The 13206-nt window shown below is 38.9% G+C and overlaps 1 protein-coding gene across 1 annotated transcript; it reads right to left on the bottom strand.

The window, feature by feature from the left end:
* Positions 1-544: 544 nt before the first annotated feature.
* Positions 545-1143, bottom strand: LOC141629442 (uncharacterized). The gene is made up of 3 exons (XM_074442444.1): positions 1030-1143; positions 843-957; positions 545-759 (listed from the first exon to the last, which is right to left on the bottom strand). The coding sequence occupies exons 1-3, from the start codon at positions 1141-1143 to the stop codon at positions 545-547; spliced, it is 444 nt and encodes a 147-aa protein (XP_074298545.1).
* Positions 1144-13206: the final 12063 nt, after the last annotated feature.

Below are 13206 nucleotides of genomic sequence, written 5' to 3'. Positions count from 1 at the left end.
GAAGGAAAGAGGGAGGAAGTTTCCTAATTCCAATTCCCTTATTTATTGTTTTTCCTTTTCTTTTTATTACATATTATTAGTAGTAGTATGCAATTATAATTCCGTCAATACTCTCATAATACACATCCCACACGTGTACCCTACACGGCTCCATCAATTCCCGTCTTCAATCATTATTTAATTATTTTATTTCCGTCTTACCACTTAATTATTCAATTAATTAAATTATTAAATATTATTTAAAACTCATTTTAATATAATTCTACCGTCTTAAATATGGGCTATTACAGTCTTCCATCCTTAAAAAGAACTTTGTCCTCGAAATTCACCAAAACATCCAAACAACTGAAGTAGTAACTCAAATTAATTCAAATTAAATTCCTCATAAGGTACTTTTATTATCAAACTATCATAAAAATGTCATAAAATACAAGATGTTACATCCTATCCCCCTAGAAAAAGGGTTACGTCCCCGTAACCAACTAACTTAAACAAAAAGACTAGGATACTTGTCTCGCATTGCAGCTTCAGCTTCCCATATAGCTTATTCCACCTTATGATTAGACCATAAAACCTTCACCAAGGCTGTCTCACCATTACGAGTCTTCCTCACTTTTCTATCCAAGTTCTCCTTAGGCTCCTCAACATAAGACAATTGCTTATCAATCTCAATATGCTCAGGCTCTAGTACATGAGTAGGATTACTGACATACTTCCTTAAATGTGAAACATGAAATACATTATGGACTCTATCCAAAGCTGGAGGTAGTGCTAAACGCTAAGTTACCTCTCCACTCTGTCTAAGATCTCATATGGCCCAATATACTTCTGACTCAGCTTACCTTTCTTCCCAAATCTCATCACTCCTCTCATTGGAGACACTTTCAACAACACTTTATCTTCCATAGCAAATTCTATATCACTTCTCTTCAAATCTGCATAGCTTTTCTGTCTATCCTGCACCGCACGCATCTTCTAACGAATAATGTGCACTTGCTCCACACACATCTTCTGACGAATAATATGCACTTGCTCCACCATTTCCTGTATCATCTCAGGTCCCAACACAAGTGCATCAGCTCTGTCATCCAAACACACTGGACTCCTGCACTTCCTTCCACACAATGCCTCAAAAGGTGCCATGCCAATACTAGCATGATAACTGCTATTATAAAAAACCTCGATCAAATCCAACCTCTCCTCCCATAATCCACCAAACTCCATCACACAAGCTCTCAGCATATCCTCCAAAGTTTGAATAGTTCTCTCTGTCTGCTCATCTGTAGCTGGATGAAATGTTGTACTCATCTTCAACTGAGTCCCCATAAAAGATTGTAATTCCTACCAGTACTTAGCTATGAACCTCGAATCACGATCAGAAACAATATCCTTTGGCACACCATGAAGCTTCACCATATTCTTGACATAAGCTTTAGCCAACTCAGCTTTACTCCAAGTATCTTTCATAGGAATGAAGTGAGCTGACTTAGTCAATCGATCCACAATAACCCATATCATATTATTCCCTCTCTGAGTTTTAGGCAACCCCACAATGAAATCCATCGAAATGCTCTCTTTACCTTGTTGTCTCTTGTGCTCTCCCTTTACTCTTTGACAAACCAAACATCTTGCAACGAACACAGTAACCTCTTTCTTCATCTTAGGCCACCAGAAGGTCTTCTTCAGATCCTTATATAGCTTATCTCCTCTAGGATAAACAGAATATGAAGTAGAATGAGCTTCAGTTAAAATCTTTCTTTTTAATTCTTCATCATCAGTTACACACCATCTCCCATCAAATCTCAAACTACCATCATCAGCCACAGAGAACCGTTTCCCCACGTCACTCCCCACGGCCTCCCTCACGGTTTCATGCCACCGTGCTATCCGCACATCCCCGACTTGTTTCTCTCTTATCTCAACACTACTCCAGCTCAATGGTCAAATCTCCAATTGTATCTCCCTTCTTAATCATAGAAATGCCCATCTTCTCCACCTCTTCATGCAATCTCACCCTAGACATAGTAGAACACAAAGCATAGACAGATTTCCTACTAAGTGCATCTGCCACCACATTAGCCTTCCTTTCATGATAAATGATCTCTATGTCATAATCTCCAATCAACTCTATCTACCTCCTTTGTCTCATATTTAGCTCCTTCTAAGTATAAATGTATTTCTAGATCTTGTGATCAGAAAATACCTTAAAAGTAGCTCCATAAAGGTAATGGCGCCACAATTTCGAGGCAAAAACCACTACTCCAAATTCCATATTATGAGTTGGATAATTTGCTTCATACTGCTTCTGCTGTCTCGAGGCATAAGCTATTACTTTCCCATTCTGCATAAGCACACATCCCAAACCATTCTTCGAAGCATCTGTATAGACTTCAAAATTGTCACTCCTTTCAGGTAAAGCTAAAATAGGAGTTGTAGTCAGGCGCTCCTTCATGGTTAGGAATGCCGTCTCACAACTCTCATCCCACTAGAACTTATTCTCCTTCTTCATCAAAGTAGTCAAAGGCTTAGCTATTTTTGATAAGTCTTTTACAAACCTCCTATAATAGCCAGCCAACCCCAAAAAGTTTCTAATGTCACCCACATTCTTTGGTCTTTCCCACTTGGAAACCGCCTTAATCTTGATTGGATCCACTAACACTCCCTCCTTAGACACCACATGCCCTAGAAAGGCAACTTTCTCTAACCAAAATCACACTTGCTCAACTTAGCATAAAGATTATTCTCCCTCAAGGTCTGCAATACAATCCTCAAATCCTTCTCATGCTCTTCTTTATTCTTAGAGTACACCAGGATATCATCGATAAAGACAAATACAAACTGATCCAAATAGGGACTAAACACACGATTCATCAAGTCCATAAGACTTCCGGTGCATTAGTTAATCCAAATGGCATAACAACAAATTCGTAGTGTCCGTACCTTATCCCGAATGCAGTCTTTGGAATATCTTCATCCTTAGTTTTCAACTGATGGTATCCCGACCTCAAATCAATCTTAGAAAATATCTCAGCCCCACTCAACTGGTCAAATAAATCATCAATTTGAGGTTAAGGGTAACGATTCTTTATGGTCACATTATTCAACTCTCTGTAATCAATACACAACCTCTTGCTTCCATCTTTCTTCTTAACAAATAATATAGGTGCTCCTCAAGGTGACATACTTGGCCTCACATAGCCCTTATCCAACAACTCCTCCAACTGCTTTTTAAGTTCCTCCAACTCCTTCAGTCCCATCCTATAAGGTGCTTTAGAAATTGGTCCCGCCCCAGGTTTTAAGTCAATGCAAAAATCAATATCCCTCTGAGGTGGTAACCCTGGAATCTCGTCTGGAAACACATCTTAAAAGTCTTGCACAATAGGTATAGATGCCGCCCCTGGCACGTCCTCCCGGGTGTCCCACACATGACATAAAATTAACTAACCTCCCTTCCTCAAACAAGATTTTAAGGTGACTGTTGAGATAAGTTTTATTTTTGGTTTAACTACGAATCCATTGTAAGACACTTTTATTCCCTCAGGTCCACTCAAGCTGACCTTCTTTTGATGATAATCTATAGAGGCATTATATTTACCCAACCAATCCATCCCCAAGATTATCTCAAAACCACCCAAAGGAAATTCAATTAAATTTGTCAAAAAGATAGCTTCCCTAATATTAACCGACACATCTTTATACACACGGTTATAAGGTATGGAATCCCCCGAAGGTATGTCAACTTGATCTTTTATCTCATCAAATACTTCTAATTTTAAAGTCCTAGCATTCTCACTTGAAATAAAAGAGTGGGTAGCTGCCGAATCAAATAAAACAAAGGTTGGCTCAGAATTAACAAGAAAGTTACCCATAGTTCTGCACAGGAGTACGATAGCCTCCACTCTGGTTCCCATTAACAAATCCCTTTCCCTGGCCTCCCACATTAGCTCTACAATCAGCGATCTTATGATCCACACTCCCACACCTGAAATACGTGACACCGCCATTTCCCATTGGCCCAATTCGGCCAAAGCCTCCACGGCCCACACTCCCGTTCTGCCCGTTGTTCGAGAAAAAGGATCGGTATGGATTTATATTCTGCTTCTTATTCCCGGCACTCTCACTTGCAGCCTCAGTCTTTCTCTTCTCACCCTTTTCTTTCCTTTTTTCGTTAAGCATATCTGCAATCCTCTCAGCGTGCCCAACTCTTTGATACACATCATCCATGTTACTTGGCTGACCAGCTGCTAGCCTCTTCTTGATAGTTGTCGTCAACCCTTTCTCGAATCTAAGTGCCAATATCTCATCACTTATGTTTAAGTCTGCCACATACTCAGATAGCTCCATAAACCTGTCTCTAGTATAAAAAAACACCTATTATGTCAATCGATTTATGTCAGTTCTATAAAAACTGACGCAAAAAGTGCTTAGTTTTGGCGGGAATCCATTTTCGCCCTATAATCAAGCTTTTTGCGTTGCTTGTTAGACAAAACTGACGTATATAATACGTCGGTTATAATATAAACTGATGTACTTGATCAAATACATCAGTTATGTTATGTAACCGACTTATTTGACATTATGTTTTTGCATCAGTTTTTTTTGAAGCCTGTTGTAACAGAAGCAAGAAAGAACAAATAAAGATTAATAAAGACAAAACTCACAGATTTACGTGATTCACGAACGGTGTGTTAGCTACGTCCACAGGGCAGAAGGGAGAGATTTTTATTGATATATGAGGAGTTTTCAGATTACAGATTCAGACGGTATGATAAGCATTGATGCGTGCATTTTATATAGCCTTTTCAAGTCTTATTTGCACGCATTTCTATGCGATTCCCGTATTTTTAGGCTACGAAATGCCCCGAATATTCTACTTTGGTTTGTTTGGCTTTAATTGCTGGAATGGACCTGAAAGAAGCAGAATTGAGCTTTTTGGTTCCTTTATCTTGCATTTAGGAGATGGAAGAATTGGAGCGGAATTACTGCTGCCTTGGGAAGTGTGAAGTCTTCTTGGAAGCTAAATCAAATGTCAAAATGAGTTGGTTCAGTAGTAGATGACTCGATCGAAGGCTTTTGCTGACCTAGTCTACTCGATCGAGCAGTTTGGCTGTTGAGAAGTCCTCGATCGAAGGTTCTGCGGTGTTCGATCGAGAGATGCATAATTGGTGTTCCTCGATCGAGTAGTGATGTACTCGATCGAGTACTTTTCCATTTGACGCAAGATTTTAATATCTAGTTATCGTATCTTAGGTTAAATAAATATCTCTCCTATAAATAGGAGAGACTTAATTAGGTTTAGGGGATCAGTTTTTATCTAATCTTTGAATCATTCTGTTCGACGTTACTTCGCCTTCATATTTTCGGGTTTCGTTTTATGTAATTTCTTTATTCTCTTTCTATTTAATTTAATTCTCTCTTGTACATCTCTTTATACCATGTTTAGCAATGCTTTATCTTTCGTTGTTGCTTTATTTATCGTTATGAGTAGGTAATTCCTTAATGCTAGGATTAGGGGAGCCATGATAGTAAAGCAATGACGCGATAATTGGTTTATGAGATTTTTGTTGTGAGAATTGTTTGATAGCAATATAATTGTAATTATTAAGTTGAATGCATGCAACTGAAGTAATTATACTGGTTAAATTTAGACCTAGATCGGAAGATTGGAATGAACATACCTGTTATGAACAATAGATTACTCTAATGAGGGCGAAAGCTAAGTTAGTAGTATTTTAGGGCGGATAGCGGACCGGAAGGACCTTTCCACTACCCTTCTCACATCAGACCGATTGACCTACTTTTAGATGACTTGCGTAATATCATGGTGAACCGACATCCTGGCATCTTTCTCTATATTTGATCAATCTCTTTATTTCATTCTTACTGTTTTGATTATTGTCTCTTTTATTACTTTTAATTTCAGTTCTCTAGTTTAGTCAAACAACGCAAACTCCCATTTTGTGACCGTAGGTAGACTAAATAATAAGTAGATAGTGACCACCTCCCTATGGATACGATACTCGACTTACCTCTGCTGCATAAGTTTAGGCCAGTTGGTTTATTTTTGATAGGGTTGCGACAGCCGTGTCTAATTTTGGCGCTGTTGCCGGGGAGGCAACTATTTTATTTACTTGCTTATTTTTGTCTGTCTTTAGCCTCAGGGAATTTATTCCTTGAGGTAGTTCTTATCTTTTCTTCTAATTTTATTTTTATTGGTCCTACATGTTCTAACTAAAGAGTTCTTGAAGAAAGGCCATCAGAGGGAAGGCTTGAGTACCTCTGATTCTTCTACCAAGATATCTAACGTATCCAGAATTATAGCACAATTTGAAGCTCAGAATGCAAGATCTGACAAACTGGAGAGTAGGCAATCTTGGGGTGGTCCACCTCAGTTCCATACTATGGCACAACAGGTGGTCTACTGTAAGAGATGTGGTGCTGCGGGACATAATGCTGTCATTTGTCTGGCGGAGATCGACAAAGTCTATGGGTTTAAGCAGCATAGGTAAGCTAGTCATTCCTACGTATATGTGCCGCCACATCCGTTTTAGCAACGAGGCTATCAAAAGCCTCCATTTATTTGGCCGCCGCACCAACAAACACCCCCTCCTACTAAAAAGAATGAAGAGATTGCTGAATTGACATCTATATTGAAGGCACTTGCACTGCAAGCGCAAGAGATTATGCAAACTAAAGACGCTATTATCAAGAGACTTGAGACTCAGTTGGCTCAAGTAATTGCCGAGCAACCTTCTAGGCAACCCGAGATAGTCTATGTTGTTCGCACCAGGATTGATATTCCTTATGAAGGACCGGTTCTGCCTATTGATTCTAAAAATGATGGCTCAGATGTTGAAAATACTGTTCAAGAGGAAGAGTACAATGAAGCCTCGCCTGCCCCTGTTCAAAAATTCGATCGAGAGCCTTCCTCTGCTCGATCGAATGAAATTACTGAAGAAGTACTCGAACGAGAGGACAAAAGTTCTCGATCGAGCACTGAGGAAAACAAGATCCTCGATCGAGTAACTCAAATTGCTTGATCGAATACAATTGCCGAGAAGACATCTCGATCGAGTAGTGTTGTTACTCGATCGAGTAATTTTAATGTTGAGAATAATAAATCGTCGTCTAAATTTAATTTGGACGATGATTCTACAAATAAGGTTAATTCTTGTGTTACTTCATCTGCAGGTCTTGACAGGTTGAAAGACCCAGGAGGCGGGCATGGTACGTTGAATTTAGAGACTGAAACGGTATGGAATGATGACCTAGAAGGCGGTTTGGACGAGGCTATGCCATATAAGAAGAAAGGGCTCGATGAAGCCAAAGGTGAAGGCCATGACGCTGCGATGAGTTGTTGTTCTTCAGTTGATGCAATGTTATGGAGGCCTAAAGTCAAGCTCATGGATGCTAAAGGGACTACATTCAGTCAGAGGCTTTGTTGCGGGCCATTTATTTGCGTGGATGGATAAAGAGAAGAAGGTCGAGCTGGGACCTATCTAAAACTAGCGCTGTCTGGGAGGCAACCCGGAATTTAAAACATTTTAGTTGACTTTTAAACATTTCAGTTTTTGTTGGACGTGCATTTTTAGTTTTCAGACGATAGACTGGGACGTTTAGCTGTTTTGTTAGTCCTGTAGGTCGTTTATTGCGAGTTTGCAGGTGCTTCAAATGACGCCTAGGATTTCGTGTATAAGAGGCTCTCGATCGAGTACTTAACCCACTCGATCGAGTATTTAATCCTCTCGATCGAGCACTTACGCGGTCCCATTCAACTCGATCGAGTACTTTGTCCGCTTGTTTTGATTCGCCTCCAGTGACGTTGTTATGAAGCTATTAGCGACCTCCCATGTTACTGGCTTGTTTGGGAGGTCCCTACTTCACGTATTCTTGTAAGTTTTCCTAAGCTTCACTCTTCTTTTCAGTTTGCATATCCTTTCCCTATTTTTGAGTACAATGAGGGCATTGTACAGATTGGTTTGGGGAGGGTATATGCATCCATATCTGTGTCCGCATATTATTTTTATTGCATTTCTGCTATCACGTTTAATTTTTGTATGTATTGCCTTTTATTTTCGAAATTTCAAAAAATCACAAATAGAAAAATTTCAACAAATCAAAAAAATTCACGTTTATTTTTGCATTTAGGTCGAGTCGGAACGGTGTATTTTGATGATGAAATTGCATTATAATTTGTCCTCTTGCTTAAGCCTTGCACAAACTGATATCTTTTAGCATTGTCTTTGTAACATTCCGTTTGATGTGTATGACTGTCTTGATTTTGTATTTGGCAGTGGATGATATATTATGGAGCTAGCAGCGTTAAAGGATGGTAGTTGGTAGTGTATGGAGTTAGTGTCAGGAGAGTTTATGATGTAGTTGATACGACATCGTGAGCGATGTGGGGAGGTAGGAATAGCTGGTGGAGTTGGTGTTAAGGGTTCATGGTTTCATGTTTTATAAGTTGGGGTTTTGTTTTGAGTTCTTAGTAGCTTTGTTGCATCTTGACCAAGTTAGTATGTTTGTTTTTATGTATGGGTTGAACTTTGGGGACGAAGTTCTTTTTAAGGAGGGAAGACTGTAATACTACGGTTTTATGAGTCTCTGGGTATTCTATCGAGTAGGCCTTATTACTCTGTCGAGTAAGGGTGAGTTGCAGTTTAAAATAGTTTCTGACCTGTAGGGTACTCGATCGAGTAGCCTTGGTACTCGATCGAGTAGGCGGCACTCGATCGAGTACGTCAGTTACTCGATCGAGTAAGTGTGTTTTACGGGGTTGTTTTGTCGGGTTTTGCTAATAACGCGAGTTTAATATAAAAAGATTTCCGTCAGTTTCTTTAATCACTTTTATCCTTTCTAAAACTTTCAAAAGAAAAAGGAGTTACGTAGTTCTCTCTAGTTGCGTTGTTGGCAAATCCCCAAGGCTAGGAGTGTCGGATCATCTCGTTCTTTGCATCATAGTGTTCCTTGCGTCAAGGGTAAGATCTACATACCAATTTTATAGTATTTCGTTAAGTTTCGTTAAACCCTAATTTTGGGATTGGGGGTTTTCTATGTTTATGTTGATGTGGTAGTGATTGTATGATTATGTGTATAGGAGAAGGGTTCGTAGAGGAAAGGTTTTGAGACAATTTTGCTAGATCGTCGATGTTTGTGTTGCATTCCAGGTAGGGTTTCCCTACTCAGTAGTATTTACATAATGTGTGGTGATTGTGCTGTAGTTAGTGGTTGTTGATTGGTTCAGCCGGTTGTTGATGTTGTATTGTGATTGCTGATTGTTTGTCTCTGGTTCTCGAGATGTGTTCTCGGCTGAGTGGAGTCACTTGCAGGAGTGGCTTCACACCCTAGTTTTGCCCTTCGTGGAACCCGCCACGGAAGGGGATGTGCAAATTAATGGGACAGGGTTATCGCTCGGTATGATGAGCGGGGATTTGGTGGGTACGGCTGCGGTCCCCCATGGCGGTGGTCCGGTGGACGGTCGGTGACGGAGATTGATTGGTGTGGGTGATTGTGTGTATTTGTTTGATGTGTTGTTTTTTGTCTTTCGTTGGTTATATAAATTATGTGATTAGTACTGACCCCGTTTAATGTTTTAAAAACTGTGGTGATCCATTCGGGGGTGGTGAGAAGTTATTGAGCAGGTATGATATGACGTGTATGGGATAGCTGGGATGAGTCATCACGTGGCAGTTAGAAGTCTTCCGCTGTGTCAGACGTGTTTTGTAGCTTTGTTAGTTTTAGCGAAAGAGACCGTCCGAGAACCTTGTATTTCGGTTTATCAGTTTTGGTTTTGATCATGTAATCACTTAAACTATGTTTACTTTTAAAGTACGTTTCTTTATTGTCTTATGATTATCATTGACTCGGGTAACCGAGATGGTAGCACGGTCCTAGTAAGGCACTCGGAGTATGGGGGTGTTACAGTCTTATTGCATAATCTACGAGTTAATGTTTAAATTTAGCTGAACGAATAGACTTGACCTGAAATTTTGGCAACTTACTTATAATCTCTAAGGATGTAGAGCCGTATAAACTATTGTCATTCATGACCAGTTCATGTAGGATTGTGAGTAGTTACTCCTTACTTAGCATGTATCATTAATTTGCATAAGTATGAAATTCAACTGCTTATTTTCTGCATATATTCGGGTTAGTGGTTGGTGTCACACGCAGAGAGGTGCTTATTTTTTTTATTTTTTTTCCATTTTTACCCATAAACTCCACATTTAGCCAAATTTGCCTTTTGACCCTTATAACTACATCCAAACATAGCCTGCCTTTTCAAGCTAGTTTAGTGATTGTTTTTGCGGTATATTGTTATTGAGCCGAATTTAGTTTATATTTGATTATTGGGAGTTGGTAATATAGAGAAGGAGGATGATTATGAAAAAAATTTTGAAAAAATGAAAAAAAAAATCAGGAAAAAACCGAGAAAAAGAAAAGAAAAAGATGAAAAAAGAATTTGATTGTTGTCGGTTCTTACTCCTATGCGATCATTTTATCTTATGAGGAGTTGATATTATACGGTTTAGTGGGTTTCTATGCCGAATTAAGGGCATTGTGCTTAATTTTGATGGATTGAAAGCGGATATGGTTCATTTGGTTCTGTTTAGGTAGCTAGCTTGGCTATTTACCTCACATTCCCAAAATATGTTTTGCCCTTTCTTACCCATTACTTCACTTTTCCATACTTTTGTAAGCCCTCGGCTGTGACGGGACCTTGTTTGGTTGAAATGTATGTGCACGGTAGTTTTAGGCTATGAAATGCCCCGAACATTCTACTTTGGTTCGTTTGGATTTAATTGCAGGAATGGACCTGAAAGAATGAGCTTTTTGCTATTCCTTTAGCTTGTATTTAGGAGATGGAAGAATTGGAGCGGAAATACTGTTGCCTTGGGATGCGTGAAGTCTTCTTGGAAGCTAAATCAAACGTCAAAATGAGCTGGTTCAGTAGTATATGACTCGATCGAAGGCTTTTGCTGACCTAGTCTACTCGATCGAGCAGTTTGGCTGTTCAGAAGTCCTCGATCGAAGGTTCTGCGGCGTTCGATCGAGAGATGCATAATTGGTGTTCCTCGATCGAGTAGTGACGTACTCGATCCAGAGGTTTTTGTTTGGAAGTTGATCGATCGAGGAGTTCTAATGTACTCGATCGAGTACTTTTCAATCTAACGCAAGATTTTAATATCTAGTTATCGTATCTTAGAATAAAATCATAAATAAATATCTCTCCTATAAATAAGAGAGACTTAATTAGGTTTAAGGGGTCAGTTTTTATCTAATCTTTGAATCATTCTGTTCGACGTTACTTCGCCTTCATATTTCCGGGTTTCGTTTTATGTAATTTCTTTACTCTCTTTCTATTTAATTTAATTCTCTCTTGCACATCTCTTTATACCATGTTTAGCAATGCTTTATCTTTCGTTGTTTCTTTATTTATCGTTATGAGTAGGTAACTCCTTAATGCTAGGATTAGGGGAGCCATGATAGTAAAGCAATGACGCGATAATTGGTTTAGGAGATTTTCGTTGTGAGAATTGTTTGATAGCAATATAACTTTAATTATTAAGTTGAATGCATGCAACTGAAGTAATTATATTGGTTAAAATTAGACCTAGATTGCAATATTGGAATGAACAGACCTGTTATGAACAATAAATTACTCTAATGAGGGCGAAAGCTAAGTTAGTAGTATTTTAGGGCGGATAGCGGACCGAAAGGACCTTTCCACTACCCTTCTCACATCAGACCGATTGACCTACTTTTAGATGACTTGCGTAATATCATGGTGAACCGACATCTTGACATCTTTCTCTCTATTTGATCAATCTCTTTATTTCATTCTTACTATTTTGATTATTGTCTCTTTTATTACTTTTAATTTCAGTTCTCTAGTTTAGTCAAACAACTCAAACCCCCATTTTGTGACCGTAGACAGACTAAATAACAAGTAGATAGTGACCACCTACCTGTGGATACGATACTCGACTTACCTCTGCTGCATAAGTTTAAGCCAGTTGGTTTATTTTTGATAGGGTTGCGACAGCCGTGTCTAATTTTGGCGCCGTTGCCGAGGAGGCAACTATTTTATTTACTTGCTTATTTTTGTCTGTCTTTAGCCTCAGGGAATTCATTCCTTGAGGTAGTTCGTATCTTTTCTTCTAGTTTTGTTTTGATAGGTCCTACAGGTCCTAACTAGACAGTTCTTGAAGAAAGGCCATAAGAGGGAAGGCTTGAGTACCTCTGATTCTTCTACCAAGATGTCTAACGTCTCCAGAATTATAGCACAATTTGAAGCTCAGAATGCAAGATCTGACAAACTGGAGCCAAAATTAGACACGGCGGTCGCAACCCTATCAAAAATAAACCAACTGGTCTAAACTTATGCAGCAGAGGTAAGTCGAGGATCGTATCCACAGGGAGGCGGTCACTATCTACTTGTTATTTAGTCTCTGTACGGTCACAAAATGGGGGTTTGAGTTGTTTGACTAAACTAGAGAATTGAAATTAAAAGTAATAAAAGAGACAATAATCAAAATAGTAAGAATGAAATAAAGAGATTGATCAAATATAGAGAAAGATGCCAGGATGTTGGTTCACCATGGTATTACACAAGTCAGCTAAAAGTAGGTCAATCGGTCTGATGTGAGAAGGGTAGTGGAAAGGTCCTTCTGGTCCGCTATCCGCCCCAAAATACTACTAACTTAGCTTCCGCCCTCATTAGAGTAATCTATTGTTCATAACACGTCTGTTCATTCCAATCTTCCGATCTAGGTCTGAATTTAACCAGTTTAATTACTTCAGTTGCATGCATTCAACCTAATAATTACAGTTATATTGCTATCAAACAATTCTCACAACAAAAACGTCCTAAACCAAATATCGCGTCATTTCTTTACTATCATGGCTCCCCTAATCCTAGCATTAAGGAATTACCTACTCATAACGATAAATAAAGCAACAACGAAAGATAAAGCATTGCTAAACATGGTATAAGGAGATGTGCAAGAGAGAATTAAATTAAATTGATAGAGAGTAAAGAAATTACATAAAACGAAACCTGGAAATATAAAGGCGAAGTAACGTCGAACATAATGATTCAAAGATTAGATAAAAACTGACCCCCTAAACCTAATTAAATCTCTCCTATTTATAGGAGAGATATTTATTTAACCTAAGATACGATAACTAGATATTAAAATCTTG

This window comes from Silene latifolia, chromosome Y (genome assembly GCF_048544455.1).
Source record: "Silene latifolia isolate original U9 population chromosome Y, ASM4854445v1, whole genome shotgun sequence".
In the NCBI taxonomy this organism is placed as follows: Eukaryota; Viridiplantae; Streptophyta; class Magnoliopsida; order Caryophyllales; family Caryophyllaceae; genus Silene; species Silene latifolia.
This window is presented reverse-complemented; position numbering and strand designations above follow the sequence as displayed.